Genomic DNA, 17,278 nt, shown 5'->3' on the forward strand with positions numbered 1-17,278 from the left:
ATTTCCAATATGTACGCAGGTATAACCACACCATGAGATTGAATGTTAAAAAGAGTTGTTGGTCGTCGTGTGCAGTTTAGGTTAAAATAAGTTTGATGTACTCAATAGTTGAAAATTTTATTAACAAATTACGGGTTTAGCCTATGGCTGACCTCTAATCTCCAACAAATTTGTCACTTTGACTTAAATTTGAAATTTTAATTTCTTTGGGTTAATCTGTCAAATAATGTAAGAATTGATTCATGTATTTACTTGGTTTAACACGATAACTGTCGGACTTGGAAGTAAATTATATCCGATGGATAAACATCAATTAAGCTCAAAACAGACAACATAAATGGGTTTCTTCCCATATGAGGGGCCCAGACCCAACAGAATTGCATATTTTTATTTTAAAAAGGCTGATTATGTAGATTAGCCCTTGAACTCGGTAACTTTTTCAAATTGGCTCCTAAACATGTGGACAAACGGGGAAATAACACGGTTCTCTCTCTTTAATTATTCTATTTTAAAAAATATAAAAAAATAAAATACATTAAAAAAATTTTAGTTTAGATTTCAAAATTATAAAAATTGAAAATATATAAACAATTCAAAACATATGTTAAGAAATCCAAAAATGTTTAAAATTTCATAAAATTACAAAAAATGAAAAATATAAAATAAATCGGAATATAAAATTTAAGAAAAATCAAATAATAGTTTAATTTTCAAAAGAATTTTAAAAATTGAAAACAAATGGAAAAACATTTTTTCTCTTTTGACTAGGTATTTATCCGCGTTGACTGATAAATTTTGCTTTTGAATTTTAAAAATATTTTTATTTTTAAATATTTTTGAATTTTATAATTTTCTAAAATTTTAACTATATTTTTGAATTTATCTAAATATTTTGTGAATCTTTATATTTCGTGTAATTTTATTTTTAAAATTTCAACTTTTAAAAAATTTTGAATAATGCATATTTAATTTTGAATATTTATAATATAATTTTAAAAATATGTTTAAGTTCCTTTGAATTTATTTTTTTATTTTTTAAAACAATTGGTAAAAAAAATACTTAGCCACATCACCCATTGGTAAAAAAAATACAAAGGTTTTAATATATAGATTAGCCCTTGAGTTTCGCTTTTTTTTAAATTAACAGGTGGTTGTGGATAAAAATAGTGCCTATGAATGGCAATGGAGCAGGGCAAGAGTAAATATTGCTAAATTTACTACCGTTCTACAATCGGCATTCTCTATTCCACCACCTGTCCCACTCCACTATGAATATATAATTTTTTTCATCCCTGGCAATACCCATTAATCAACAAATTTGGGGAGAATTAAGGAACAAAGATTGATGTATAATAAATAAATAAATAAATATTTTTAAAAAGAAAAAGCTTGAATATGTTTTAAGTCTTGTTTTGTGGATATAAAAAATATTTTATTTATAAATTATTATTTTAATAAATAAATCATGTCAAAAAAAGGAGAAAACTAAGTATTGATGTATTGATAATTTATTTATTGTTATAAAATAAAGAAAGATTGAGAGAATAAAGAAAAAAAATAAAATATGAAAGTAATAGAGAATGTACTTTATTGATCAAAAAGGGTGATTACAATACTTTATCGTAGTCTCTATTTATAGGCATAAGAAATATAAAAGAAGTAAAAATCTAATTCTAATAACTATTAAAATTTAAAGTACACCAAAACTTTATTTTGATCATGATGGACATCCACTTAATAAGATATTCATAACACTCTCCCTTGGATGTCCATTGGTAAATAATGTGCCTCGTTAAAACCTTATTAGGAAAAACCCTGTGGGATAAAAACCTAATAAAGGAAAAAGAGTACACAATTTATATCATGCATAATATGCTGCCTCATTAAAAACCTTACCAAGAAAAACTAATGGGACAAAACTTCGGTTAAGGGAAACAGAATACAGCGTGTATTTACTCCCACTCATGAAAATATCACATACTTTCTCATATTCTACGTATTCAATCTTGAATATTAGTTTTTCAAATGACTATTTGAATGTATTTGATAAGCATTTATATTACCATTCTTTTAAAACTCATGAGTAAGGGAAATTTGGGGAAATATATTTTGATCTCTTCAGAGATTCAATAATAATCATAACAAATTTTAATCATGATTATTTTATAAAAATACAAATAGGTATTTTGGTTTATTTTATAATCCTCTTTCAACTACTATTGACTAAGTCAAAATTATCACATATGTTCAATTATTTCAATTCATATAAATGAATAATTTTAATAATTTCAATATACTTTTAGCATTCTAAATCCTTCTAGGATTTTAATATAAACTTTACTATATAGTGATTTATAAAGGTTGTAACAACAACCATTAAACATAAGTTAAATCTTTTATGAATTGTCAAAATAATATGTCTAAAGGTTATTGCATCCACCACAAAAGAATATTATATCTTTTCATAATCAATACTAGTTCTTAGCAAAAACTTCATATTTTATTCCGCTTTTGCAAAACTACTTCATTTGCACTATCATTGGTTTTATACCTTTAGATATTTGGACTACTAGTCCAAAAACTCCACAATTTTAATTCTACTTGAGTTGTGTCTTTCTATTTTGATCAATTTATTCCATATCTATATTTCTCAATAGATTTATTTAAGATCCTCCTTTTATTTCATTATTTCAGTAATAATATTGCATGCAAAATCATTGTCAACCACTTTTATTATTTAGTTCCACATTTTCTCGAATTAACATAACTTATTTAGATCTCTTATTTTCATTATTTTAAAATTTAGTTTCAGGTACCTGAATCTCTTTTGAAGTTTTACTTATTAGTTATGTCTCGGGTCTTTTCTGGAGCACCCGCCTCTACTATATGATCATTTAGAAGAATTTTCATCTTTGGAACCGATCAATATATTATTTATTCTAACTAATTGTCCTATTGGGACTTTGATTCAAATTAAAATATTAGATGGTATAACACTCGGTTATTTTGATTAAGTTTGTAAATACATCTAGCAATTAACTTGTAATGAGTTATCCTTATTGAACTTCCAGTTCAAATTACTCTCTCCTAACTCATTACAAGTTATTATTTCTCTCCCCTAATGTCGGGAAAACTATCGAATCAAAATTGTAATCATAAATCATGTCATAATTGAATCTCGAAGACATTCAAAACATCTAATAATATAAAGAAACTTGTAATTAATATATATTCCCAACTTTCTTTGAGGATTCACCCATCTTTATGCATTGTGGTGGAGCAATTGGAACATATACGCACATACAAAAATTCAAAGATAAGAAATATTTAGCTCTTTACCAAAAACCAATTGCACTGAGGAATATTTATAACTTATTGGCTTGATGCATACAACACATAAATCAACATAATCTCATGTTGAGATAGGAAGTTTAATTGCCATAAGTAATGGTTTAGACATTAATCAAATCCGTTCAATTAGTAATTTCTCTAAACCATTATGTGCATAAATAACGAACTTTAAAAGTTTTTCAAACTCAATCAATAAAAGAATGAGATATAAACTCATCAATATTAGCAAGATAAATTGTCTTAATTGCATGATCTAAAATTAATTATTTAAGTAATCTTGCAAAAGACAAGTTGCAAATTGATAACACATGTGATTATTTTGTAGATGCATCTACCAAAATCATAAAATATAAAAACCATCCACATGGTGGATGAATGGGCCCATATTCGTTTCAGAAATGTAAGACATTAAATCTTAACTTTAGCTAGTGAGTTTCTAATAATCAATTTTCATTGAGAACAAGAAACATATGTGAATTCTTTTAAATTAAAGAATCTTCGGTTCTTTAATAATTTTCTATATGAATTCTTAATTAATTTTCACATCATATCTGATCCAGGATGGTCTAACTAGTCACGCCAACTAGTAAATGTATTTGTATCAGTAAACTTCTAGTTTACTTTAACATGCATTTCAATTGTACTAATAATGTGAATACAAACCGTGACAAATTGATAATTTTACTATAATTCCTTTTACTTTGTATCCACATTATAAGTACTATTGTGATATTTACTACTAGAAATGTCTAAATCAATGTGAAGTCTAAATCACTATTTTCCGTGTGTACACAGATATATAACCAATGACTTTTTCATACATAAGTTTTCTCTCTTGCAAGTTCTCATTAGTAATATTTTTCATGTAATTTTAATTGAGAACTTATTCGAATCTTGTAGAGTTATACTCAAAGTTTTAAAAAGAACTTGCAACTTCAGTGCATTCAACCATAATGAGTTTTAGATAGAATTACAATATTTTAACGCTCATAAGTAAATCTTTCACAAGAAAATATTTTGCTTTTAATCCCTTATAGGGATGATGACAAAAGAAGATCACAAAGATAGTCACAATCATTTCAATTTATAACAAGAGTAATAAATATAAAGAAGTAGATATCTAATTCTAATAACTATTTGAATTTAAAGTACACCAAAACTTTATCTTGATCATGATGGATGAGTGATTCATAAAATTTATAATATTTTATGCATTTAAAAAAATCTATGTATTTTCGTGAAAAATATATTTACAAAATTCTAATCATAATAGTAAAAAATTACCTATAAACTTATACACAAACAATCCATACATCACCAAATAAGAAAACTAGTTATAACCCTAAATCTCACATTTAAAACCCAAACCAGAAATTCAAAATCTTCTATTAATTTTAATCAACTCAAATTCACTTTATTAAGGTTATGTTTGTTCATGTAAAAGTTTTTACGGAAAATATTTTCAGTCTTTTCCGATACTTGTTTAATGTAAAATAGGATGATCAGCGTAAAAAAAACTTTCAGTCAACGTAAAATTATCCCCTTATTCCCGTAAAATGTCTTACCAATATTTTTTCAGTAAGACATTTTCCAACCTGATAAAGCTCTATTTACCAAAATATCTTCGGACATTTTCCAGTCGACATTAGTTAGGGATTAACATAAAACATATAACACTATCAATAATCAACCCGATTCACATTTAATTATTAATTTATACAAATTTTGTAATTTATTCAATTTAGTCCCTAAAAGTTAAACTAACATAACTTTCGATTTAAAGCTTCAAATTGATTTTCGATTTCACTATTATACATTAGGGACCTCCTATTTCTTATTTTTTTATAGTCAATTTTACATTTTATTTAGTTTAGTCTCTAATGTATGAAACTATCAATTAAGTTTTACAATTTAGTTCTTTCTCACACCTAAGCTTATAAAATCTATCAACTTAACACCTAAAATTTCAACAAATCAACAATGACAACTTTCTAAAACTTTAACAGTTTTGCAAATTGGTACATGAACTAGCTAAATTAAGCTTGCATGACCTCAAAATCTATAAAAATTACAAGAAAATAACCAATAACCTACTTGAACTTTGAAGTTAAAAGCTTGGAGCCCTAAGAATGGCGTCTCCCTAATTTTCTTCATGTATTAAAACTTTACCGTAAATTTGAGCCCTTTTATTCTACTAATTGAATAATAATAAATTAGCTTTTATTTTTATTATACTATTTTTTAAGCTTATTTATTATTATTAGAAAAGATATTGTAGTCATCATGTGGTATACTACTAACTATGCACTTGGATAATATTATTAATTTAATATGATGTAGTACTAATTGTGGTTTGGAAGCTAATTTATTATTATTCAATCTTTTTTTATAACACAATCAAGAATCATCTATTCACTTTGGTGTTTTCAATTTATGACTCTAGCTTAATAATTGAGTGATATTATATATTTAATTTGATATATTTATTTTAAATAAATCATTGTAATATATGCAAAAAAATGTATAATATAAATTTATAGATATAAAATAAACCAAATTAAATAATGAGAGAAAATCTCAAATGTATATTTGTTTCATTGAAAATGACCTTTATAAAATATTTTTGAAATCTCCAAACAATAGAAAATATTTTACACAAATTCATCTAAAACTAGAAAATATTAGCTTTTCCATAAGAGTAAAGCTTAATTTAGCACTACTTCTAAGAAGCATATTTGAGACAAAAATACTTTTGAGATAAAAATTTTCCTAAATATTTTGAAAGAAAAGTACTTTTCAAAGTAAAAATACCCCAAAAGTGCTTTTCAAAAGCACAAAAATTTAATTTTTTCAAAATATTTTTATCCCAAAAGTACTTAAAAACATTGCTAAACTATTTAGAAATTATTTTTCAAAAGCATTTCTAATAAAAGAAATGGAGCCTAATTTCAAAATCTCAAGTGATTGTATAACATAAAAAGATAAACTAAAATACAACATAAAAATAACACCATCACAAGAAAGAAAAGGGCGATGGGGACATTATTACACTGAATTTAGCAGCTTAATTTTAGGAAAGAACTGCACGTTGTCATCGCATGCATTTATTAAGTCTTAGGGCTAGTTTGGATGGGCGGTGTGTTTACCTCCGGTGAGGTTAAAAACAGCGGTGGCGGTGAGATTAGTTACTGTAGCGGTGAGATTGGGTACTGTAGCGGTGAGATTAGAAATAATGGTGGAGTGTGTGTTTGGATTCAAAAGCAGCTGTAGCGGTGAGGTGAGAATGAAAAATGACTATTAAGGACATCAGATTAGAATTGATATATAATAGAAGTTATTTAAATTATTTTACTTTTTTAAAATTATTAAAATATGCAAATTCATTTAATAAAATATTAAAATGTATCTTCCAATATTTTAATGAATTATATAATTAATTTAAATTAATTATTAGATAAAATGATAATTATTTTTAATTTTTTATAGTTATAATTAAATTTTTTATAACAATGATAAATATTATTTTCACAAATAATAACATTATACTTGGATCTAATTTTGAAGTATCTAAACGGATGATTTTTAATAAAAAATATAGTAACATAAGACATAACAAGTTTCATTATTACTAGAAATTAGGTTATGATACAAAATGTGTTTACAAATATTGATTCATTAAACTAGTTGTAAAGGTTTCCCTTAACATTGTGATTTCAAGGTCACTTTCTCATTAGAAGAACTCGATTCACCTCATCAAAGCGGCTTGAAGAGACGGCATGTCCAGTATATTCTCAAATTCTCGAAAATCCTCATCATTTGACCAAGCATGTCTTGAATGTAATTATGAAAACCATTGTTGCAATAACTATTAAAACTTGCTTGTCGAATGAATAACTTGAATATCTCTTAATATTGGCCATTTTTTCCACACTCCAAATGTTCGTTCAATCACAGAGCGTAACGAAAAATGGGCATGATTAAAGATTTCTTTTTCCAGATACTTGATGATTACCTCGGCGAAAATCGTAAATGATATCGTTCCCCTAAATGGACCTAGAAAACACGCCATTTGTGGATATCCGAATCCACAAGATAATATTTTCTGCAAAAAAGTAAAACATAATATCAAGTTTAAAAATAAATTAAAATTTTAATATTTTTATGTAAAAAGTAATTAAAAATTAAAGTTCGACCGGTGGAGGTGTGGAAACTTCAACTCTTGCTTTCTAAGTGCTTGCAAAAAATTCTACTATCATGTCTTTGTTCCTTCCCAACCAGAAATGCAAAAATAAAGCACATGTTGAAGTCACAAGCTGCCATAATATTTTGAGTTGGTTCACCTTTCCGTCCGATATAAGGTATTTGAGAAGAAGGCGAAATGCATGCTTTTATGTGTGTTCCATCTATGGTCCCAATACAATCCTTTAAAATAAATACAAGTAATGAGATAAAAGTTAGAAATAATTTATGTTTTAAAAATATAAAAATTGTGTAAATTTTACCTTAAAGTGAGGCCAATATCTTGTATCATGTCCAATATGGTTCGGTACTTCCTCGAATTGACCTTCAATGGGTTTAATCGTGTCTATTCCCATTCGAGCAAATATATGCAACATATCAGTAAAAATTCGACTAACAGTTTCCCCAGATCATTGAAATCGCTCTGTTGCATTTGAATTTGATTCTCTATTTCCAAGAATGTACAATGATAATGCTAACTTCTCCATCGCCGATACTTTCCCATTCTTTAAGCCATAATTTGTTTGCAAATCATGCAACAATCTGTGAAATATATTTTTTGGCATCCTAAAACTAATCATGTAACGATCATCGTGCCCATTTAATACTTCGTCCACCCACATTTGACCAGTATAATTTGAATCCATATGCGGTTGCATAGTGAAATAAGTTTCATGGTGTACCAATACACTGCTTAACACATATTCTTCCTCATTATGATAATTGTTGTGCTCAACTTGGGTAACAATTGTGGCTATTCTTCGTTGAGCTTCTTCACTTAATTCAAAGGTATCATAATTCATATCAAAACTATTATACATATTGTTAAATTCATCCATAACCTAAAAAGTAATCAAATGAAAATAAATCAGTAAAATCTCGTGACATTCTATACAACACGAAACTTGATTAAAAGCATAACATAAAATACCAAACATAAAAAGTAGCATACATTAGTTTTACATATAAAAAGTAGTATAGTTATATTACAATAATATTTCTAAGGAGCGATGGTGGAGGTGGTTGATGGTATGGTTGGAAGGAAATGAGGATGTTGCTACCAAGGATGAAAATGATGCAATTGGATTTTGTTCAAGATACTCACGTCAAGCCACCAAACCCTATCATCCGGATCTAAGTTCAAAACATTTCTCGTTTCACATTATTTGGAACATTTTGGTGGCAAAATAGTACAGTTCATCTCTTTTGGAATTTCATCTCCCAAAGCACATAAAGCATCCATTGCATTTGAAATAGTATATTGAGAGTGAGGAAAATAATTTCATTCATCGACTTCCTTGGACTAGCCATACTCTCACACAATTTCTCAATCTGAGTAGTTAATGTATTTCTTGATGATTTTCTACTTGAACTTGATTTTTTCCCTTACTGTATACGACCTCAAGTGTTTGCTTTCTTGATTAGGGATTTCATGAGAAGGATTTGATGGTACCTCATCGGGGAATACCTTCATTCTCGTTACTATGTTCATCTGAATCACCAAATCCCTCATATGGTGCATCATCTCCCATAGGAACCCCACTTGGAAGAACACCAGACGAAGGTGCCCATGCGTTCTCTCCAGTGGCTACAATGCCACCAAACATTTGCCACATTAACTCATTCAATCGTGGCTCAATTCCTTTCTTCTTAAATCCTTTAAAATCAGGATTTTCCTACATAAAATGCTAAATGTTAAATGTTATACTAAGATTTTTATAATTGTAAATTATTAATTTCAATAAACTTTATGCATTAAAATAATGATAAAGTTAACACTAACTTGTATTTTTACAGCCCACCATTCTTCGGTAGCATCGACCGTCTTTTTAGATGGACACCATCCAATACCTGTAGATTCCTTAAGCAACTCCCTCCATAACCTCCATTCCTTTTTTAATGTATCCCACTTATTTTTCAATTGAGGTTTTCCATAATTTTTTTGTGTTTTTGCTTGAAAAAGAGCAATGACATTTTCCCATCCTTTTGAGTTTAGATGAGTTGTCGGTCTATTGCCAGCATTGACTTCATTCACGCAAAGTTCACAAAATATCAACGTCAACTCATCATCCCAAACAGCTTTTGTTGCTAAGCTACTATCTCCCTCCACAAAATTTCGTGTCTTTACCATCTATTATTATTTTGATTTTAAATGTCAATAGACATAAAACCATAAATATATAATTAGATATAAAAGCAGTGGTGATTAATTTCATTGGAAATGTATAACTCTTTAGCAATAAGTCCTACATCATTACACTAAGGGAATATTCGTACTCTAATCACAAGTAATGCAAAATAGCTTTTGTGTTTATCTGCTATTTGAGTTAAAAGTCTTTTATTCTCTATTAATTGTGTACTTAATTTTATCTACCTTTTCCTTTCAATTTTAATTGCTTGTTGATGATGTTCAAGAGGCTAGTATTGGCTAATGAAGTTTGCAAAGTCCTTATTGCATGCAAGGTAGCAAAAATTTAAAAGCAATTGGCTTTGCATGTCAGCCACATGCACTTGCATATGCATACATACATGTACCGAATTTGCCAATAAGGGCTCAGTAGCTTTTGTTTTTCTCGTATATGCTTTCTATTATGTTATCATTGCTTAAGCACTTAAAGTTTGTGTATGAAAATACAAGAACTTGAACAAACAAACTAATATAATGTATGAAAATACTTATCCTTCAAATTTTTTTTATGAACCTCTAAGTTGTAACCTTTAATAAAAATGTTGGTTAAAACCTTTAATATATGAAAGTGGAGAGTTGCAAATTTTTTAATTGACTACTTTATATATTTTTTATTTTTAAAATACACTACATATATTTTTTTACTTTTAAAATACACTACATATATATATATTTAAAATACACTACATATATATTTTTTATTTTTAAAATACACTACATATTTTTTTTTATTTTTAAAATACACTACATATATACTTTTTATTTTTAAAATACACTACCCGTATTTTTTAATTTTTAAAATTTTAAATACAAAGCAATTTCTCCATTCCCATCTCTCCTCTTCCATCATTCCCCTCTTCCACCGTTCCCTCCTCCCATTTCCTATTCCCATGCAATACCCATTCCAATTTCCCATTTCCCATTCCCATTCCCATTCCCCATTCCCATTCCCATTATCAACAATACCAACAGCAGTAGCAGCAACAACAGAAACAACAACAAGGGTGTAAATCGGATGAGGTTAAAACGATCTGGGTTGGTGACCTTGTTCATTGGATGGATGAAACTTTTCTCCACGGTTGCTTCTCTCATACCGGCGAGGTATAAGCAAATACAATAGTGTGGTTATAGCATGAAATTGATAGATGCATGTATTGTCATGAATCTTACACTAGATCTTTTTTTGTTTTATGTTTTGAGGAATCTGTTGGTTTTAGTACTTTTTTGCCTTTTTTTGTTTGGGGTTTAAAGATAAGTTAAGGTTTGAGGTTTTTACTAATATTTGTGGTTTATGTTTTAATGTAATTACAGTTTTAGAAAATAATCGCCTTTATGGCCTAAAACTTTTGCCCGAACATTAAAGCTAATTAATTTAAAGACAAGGATTGTTTTTAATTGAAGCTAAACAGATGAATAGACCGTATAGTTGATTGCCATTATAAAATAAAATTGGATAATTGCCAAAAGTCAATTTAAGTCGTGTTGTAGATCGCTGGATGATTAGCTTTTGGTTAAAAGCGGTTTACATCTCGTTTCATAAACATGGAAATTTAATAATAAGAAAAAGACCTCTTATTTCACATCAAAACTTTGTCTTGATGCTTTCAAGAAAAGAACAAGCTTTGCAGCAGAGGAATCATAGTTGTTATAAAACTAGACATGTAATGACTTTTCATGTTGGGTGTTAATTAGGGAGATAGGTGGATTACGAAATCAATTATGCTTAAAATTCATTTTCCCTGCTACATGGACTCCTCCTCAACACTCGTAATTTTTGTTTAATATAGGCTTTTTAATGTAGATAACTTGTTGAACACATAAAATAGGATCCTCTTGTTTTTGTTTAATATAGGCTTTGGATCAGGTGTCTTAGCTCGCTTTGTTGTGGAGTGGGAATCGGGTAAAGAAGGTTGCACAATGCATGTGTCTCCTGATCAACTTTGGTCTCATACCAAGGTTCGATTTTTTTCTTATTTTGTTTTTTTCCTCTTTCTTTTAAAATAATTTCCTCAATTCTTTTCTCATACTATTTTACTTATGTTCCTTAGTATCATTTGTCAGCCACTTTGTTTCTTCAACATTTCTTTTCTTATGTCATATTAAAAATTTCATGGATTAAGATGCTATGTTGGCTCATTTTTTTGCTTGGTATGGTATCATTTATTTCCTGAATTTTTAGAATTACTTGTGCCATGGTGGTTTACTTCTATGCTCGGGTAAAATCTTTTATACCTTTGTTAGCTTTTGTTTTTTTAAGATTTCTTTGATTCTTAGCACATATAGATCAATTTTTCATCCTTTTCTTTTTATGCTTTACTTCATTCTAGTACTTGACAAACTCATAGATTTTACATGTTCTATAATTTTGTTAACATCATTAGAAAATCAAATGCATCAACGCAATTGTTAAGGTGTATTCATTAATATTATCTATTATTTCGTCTCGATGCTTAAGGCACGGTATGTTGAAGTTATCTCCATTCCTTATTTTTTGGCGATTTGTTCTTGGAAATTATAGGTTGTAATGACTTTTGGAGTCCTTTTACTTGATTTATTTTCCATTCATCTTTCTAAAGGACTTAATAATGCGGTATTTTTAGCTTTTGGATTTGTGCATAAGATTACTACCTTTGAGAAGACAAATGAATTTCGTGTCAATGAATTAAATCTCCTTCTTCCTAGATTGATTGGTTTGCAATTTTATCATTTATAGCTTGTTTGCGCTTTTGATTTGTTTAATTACTTGACTAGTGTTCTTTGTTTATATATAGTCAGGGATATATATATTGAATGGGGACTGATGCTATTGAAGTAGGGGAGACTCCATTTGACTCCTATCCTAGTTCCTTTGAGGTACTATTTTCGACTTCCTTTCACTTTTTTTCTGTTCTAACTTTGAATCTATTGTATAATTTGATCGTTATCGGGAATAATTACATGCATTTGTTTGTGTTTTTTCTTTGCTTAAGCAAGTGTTAAAAGCCTTGGAAATTCGATTTGTGCCCTACAAGCTTTAAGTTATAATGTTTTTGAGTTTAGATGTTTAGGTAATTTCATTGCGTATGACTTAAAATTATAGTTAGTAATAATATTACTGTAAACCATGCTAAATTATAGGTCCAAAGATCAAAAGATAAAATGTTGCTACCTATGGGATAAGGTCAATATATCATTTAGAACCAGACTACTCAAAAGAAAAGCAATAACAATAACAACAATAATAACAGTGAGTGACAGCAAACCATCTCCCCTTGAAGGAAGAATAACACTTTCTAACCAACCGTCCAAATGTAGACTTCCCCTGTCAATAGAGAAAAAAGGTAAATGTTGAGCATGAGAAAATAGAGGGAAAAAAACACAAGATATCTCTAACTTGTTAGTTTGATAGAGGAAACAAAATATCCTAAGCTCCCACAACCAAGAACAAAGTAAAAAAGAGGGGAGAAACTGGCAAAAACGAGGGACAAACCAGTAAACAAGGGAGAAACCAGCAAGAACGAGGGAGATTTACTGCTTTTGTTCCCAAATCAAAACAAATAAGATTGGGAAAGAAATTAGTTTAACATCTAAGGATAAAATGGTAAATTAATAAATTAAAGTAATGGTATTATTGTCTCCTAAATATGTCTATTGCCCCAGCTTGTCCTAATCACGCTTTATCCACCAGTCACCCAAGGCCGTCCGGTCTGAGAGAAATCTCTCACTCAGGTCTTTGGCACCAACGATCAAAAGGTCATCTCGTTGACTCCAGTCTGATCGGTGATATTAAAGGAGAAAAATCCACCCTTGACTTGTGCGTTGCCATCCAAAGGGGGCCTTAGGAAAGTGATCAGAGGCGGCCGCAGTCATAATCAGTATGACTTCTCTGGTCCCCAAAAACAAGAATTAGGCCAGCAATACCCAAAGCTTTCTTCACCTTAGACGTATTGTCTTGTGCAAGTCCCATGAAATATGTCTGCAAAGAAAGCCAGAAAACCCTCATCCTACGCTCCCGTACATACTCATCTAGGGCTTCCTCAACCAACCTATTTCCTCCACCTTCCTTTGCTTGCTTTAGTTTCTCAGACAAGCATCTTGCCAACACCACTGCGTCCTCTAGTGACGCCCCTCCACCTTGTGAGATGAAAGGGCACATCGCATGCATTGCATCTCCTGCCACAACCACCGTGCCTTTTCTGAACTTGGCGTGCACCAGGTCCCATGGCGCCCGATACCGTAGTTCAGTCAGGTACAACGCCTTGGGCTCTGTGTTCTTTACCAGCTCCACTATTTCTTCAGGGAAACCCTTTATTGCTTCTAGTGATGCTTTTGTTATGTAGGTTGGATCCTTCTTTGCATCACTCAAATCTGTTCATCATCATCTTGCCATTTATTATAAACAAAACTAGTGTTTGTAAAGAGTAAAAGATATGTTGTTACCTTGAGATGTTAAGACTCGAGTCAAAAACCAATACACAAGCTTATCAGTTACGGGAAGCTGTCCCAAAGTAACATCATTGGAGCTATAAAAACGAAACTTATCACCAAAACTATGAGCACCTTCATAATACGTGAAACCTCTGGTCGCACATCGAGAGAAAAGCTTTGGGGAATTTACGCCTACAAATTTTGAAATTATGGAGTTCACCCCGTCGCATCCAATTACAATCTGTCACCAAACAACCACATTGCTTCACTGCTATATAATAAAAATACCAAGATTCCAGTATAAAATGATAAGTTATCCATAACTTAGATTGAAGTTACGATTTAACACCTTGGCTTTAATGAGAGTGCCATCGTGGAGTTGAAGAAGGGGATTGGAAGTAAGAGGGTCAAGTACGATGGAGACCGCTCGGCATCCCAAATACACACTCTCCACCGGCAATTCCTCCGTTAGTGCCTTCATCAGCTCCATCCGTTTCAAACAACGTAATTCCCCTTTCCTGGCAAATATATTTACTTTTTTTTTTACTTCCATTAATAGCCATAAAAAACAAAAACCAAGGGTTTCCAACTTACCCAAGAGGTAATTCTGATTCACGGTACTTGCCCTCAGCAACTGATATAAATACTCCCCTACATCCATACCGGTATAACTTCAGAATCTTTCGGGTTTTTTATTAAAATAATTAAAAAAATTGTGAAAATGATATAAATTTTAAATTAATTGCAAAAATGATTTGTCCTGTACAGTATTTTTTGGTGTCGCGAGCACCATAGATTTTTCCCATCTACTGTCAACAATTCCAATGAAATAAAAACTTTAAACTTTTAAATGGTACCGTCGATGTGTGATACGTTCATTTCCTGTCATAAACATTTTTTAATTTTCATTTATTTAAAAATATTCGTTTTTTTTGTGCCGCTTGACAAGTTGATGATATCTAAAATATTGTAAAAACGACTCATTTTATAATTAATCTAAATTTTATACTATTTTTATAATTAATTAATTTTTATATTATTTTAATAAAAAATCGGAATAACTCAGTACATTTTAGAAAATATTATATACAGATGGAATGTAATAAAATATAAAAAAAAATTACTTGTGAACATACATTAGTGGATCAATCCGGAATAAGGAATGGAAACGAGAACGAAAGTTGTTATTTGCTTGGAACGTAATACGATAGGGTAGTCTTCTTTGGTTCATACTGGACGTGATCATGGGTTGAGCTACCCGGCTCGGTCTAATTGCCCGCCCAAAAAATGGGATGGTTCGAGTAAAAATATAATATCGAAATATGGGTTTGGAAAAAACTAAGGCCCGTTTAGAAAATAGGCCGGGGCCTCGGGTAAAACTATTTTAGCCCGGACCCGGCCTGAATTATATTTTAAATATATATATTTTATTTTTAATTAAATATATATTTAATATGGATCGGGCCAGGCTCGGGTTTAACAATTTTCTTTTGGGCTGGGCTTGGACAAATTTTTAGGCCCATATTTCGGGTCGATCTGAGCCCGGGCCTAGAAAACGGATCTAAAATTTTATTTGGGCCTGGGTCGGGCCGGATTCACCTCTAGTTCATAGGCACGAAATGATTTATTAAAATATATATTTTTATAATGTACTTTGTATTTCAATTTAATTAAAATAATATGAATATACCGTTTACCTGTGTAATAATTTTAAAATTTTAAAACATATTAAAATCTTATCATATACATATGAGTTCGAAAATTACAAAATTAAAATATAATTGTGTGTTTAGAAATAATAGAAATATATGATAAATTAATATTCGGTTAACTCATACCAACAAAATACATTAAGTTTTATTTGGTTAGATAAATCTTTATATTTTTTGGTATTATTAATAGTTATTTGTTTTGTATTAGTTTTAACAAAGTTAAATATTAATAAAGTTTTTACTTTTGCTACTTTCAAAAGAAATAAATTATATTAAAAATAAATAATTCAAAAACAAATTAAAAGAATAAATTTAAAACAGTTTTGCACGATTTTGGAGATATTAACAGTGACTTATATTTTCTTAAAGGCAAAAATATGTGAATAAATTCTGTTTATTTTCTTCTTCTTAAAAGAAAACACTTTTAAGGTTTTTTTTTTCTGTTTATTTCTGTTTATGGTAACTCTGCATTAGAATTTTCAGTCGTCGTTAGAGAAGTAAAGCTTCAAGATTTAGAAGACATCTAAAATATTTTAAGTAGAACTTTTGAAGAGAGTGCTAATTAAGCTTACGATGGAATTTCAGTGCAAGTTTGCCGAAGCTTGGCGGCAACACCCAACTGATCAAGTGCACGCCACCCATTCGGTTGCATAATGATGCCAACGCCGGCGGCTCGCAGCGTTTCCGATCTCTCTAACACCATGCTCTTTATTCCTTTCCTGCAAAATACAACAAACACATACTACTTATTCACTGTATACTGAATGGGTTGATCGCTTCTCTCTTCAAGTGTCCGGAAAAGGAGCGAGCTTTATGAACAAAAAATATATATATGGGGGAAAGGAGGAGGCGGAAGAGTGGAGAACCTGCGAAGAGCAAGGGCGGTGGCCAAGCCACAAATACCACCGCCGACGATGACGATGTCCTGTTCTTGTTCACTAACATTCATGACTCCTTCGTTTGCTGGTGAAAAGGGCAGGGGGGCTTTTTAGATGGAATGGTTCAGCACCGTGTCCATTTTATATTTCTTCTGAATCCACCATAAATATTGATACAAACATATTTTATTATTAGAGAAAGTCTGCTAAATATTTTTTTAATCATTCAATTATATTGAATGAAAAATTATAAAAAAAAAAGACTATAAAGTATTCATTTAATAATTAATAAATAATTTTAGTCAACAATTTGAAAAATAACAAAATGTGACCTAATTATTAATAAAATTTTGGTTACTTGAAAATTTATAAAATTATCATTCAACTATTTAATTTTATTTTTTAATAACTAGCCGACTAAATGGTGATAACTTCTAAAATTGACATAATAATAACTTTAAATCTTAACGTTTACACATTGTGTAATTTTAATGACAAAATAA

The 17,278-nt window shown here is 29.8% G+C and overlaps 2 protein-coding genes across 3 annotated transcripts; both read right to left on the minus strand.

The window, feature by feature from the left end:
- Positions 1–6,352: 6,352 nt before the first annotated feature.
- On the minus strand, positions 6,353–16,932 carry LOC105783880 (monooxygenase 1). 2 transcript variants are annotated; one of them, XM_012609574.2, is made up of 7 exons: positions 16,764–16,932; positions 16,470–16,616; positions 14,780–14,836; positions 14,535–14,703; positions 14,198–14,426; positions 13,595–14,125; positions 6,353–6,464 (listed from the first exon to the last, which is right to left on the minus strand). In XM_012609574.2, exons 1-6 carry the CDS (start codon positions 16,844–16,846, stop codon positions 13,608–13,610), a joined length of 1,203 nt encoding a protein of 400 aa, XP_012465028.1. In that variant the 5' UTR covers positions 16,847–16,932; the 3' UTR covers positions 6,353–6,464; positions 13,595–13,607. The 2 variants fall into 2 exon arrangements, with proteins under 2 accessions (XP_012465028.1, XP_052482091.1); XM_052626131.1 differs by lacking the exon at positions 6,353–6,464 and having other exon boundaries at positions 13,559–14,125.
- LOC105761913 (L10-interacting MYB domain-containing protein) lies at positions 9,045–10,130 on the minus strand. The gene is made up of 2 exons (XM_052627089.1): positions 9,374–10,130; positions 9,045–9,266 (listed from the first exon to the last, which is right to left on the minus strand). Exons 1-2 carry the CDS (start codon positions 9,719–9,721, stop codon positions 9,045–9,047), a joined length of 570 nt encoding a protein of 189 aa, XP_052483049.1. The 5' UTR covers positions 9,722–10,130.
- Positions 16,933–17,278: the final 346 nt, after the last annotated feature.

Source organism: Gossypium raimondii, chromosome 13 (assembly GCF_025698545.1).
Source record: "Gossypium raimondii isolate GPD5lz chromosome 13, ASM2569854v1, whole genome shotgun sequence".
In the NCBI taxonomy this organism is placed as follows: domain Eukaryota; kingdom Viridiplantae; phylum Streptophyta; class Magnoliopsida; order Malvales; family Malvaceae; genus Gossypium; species Gossypium raimondii.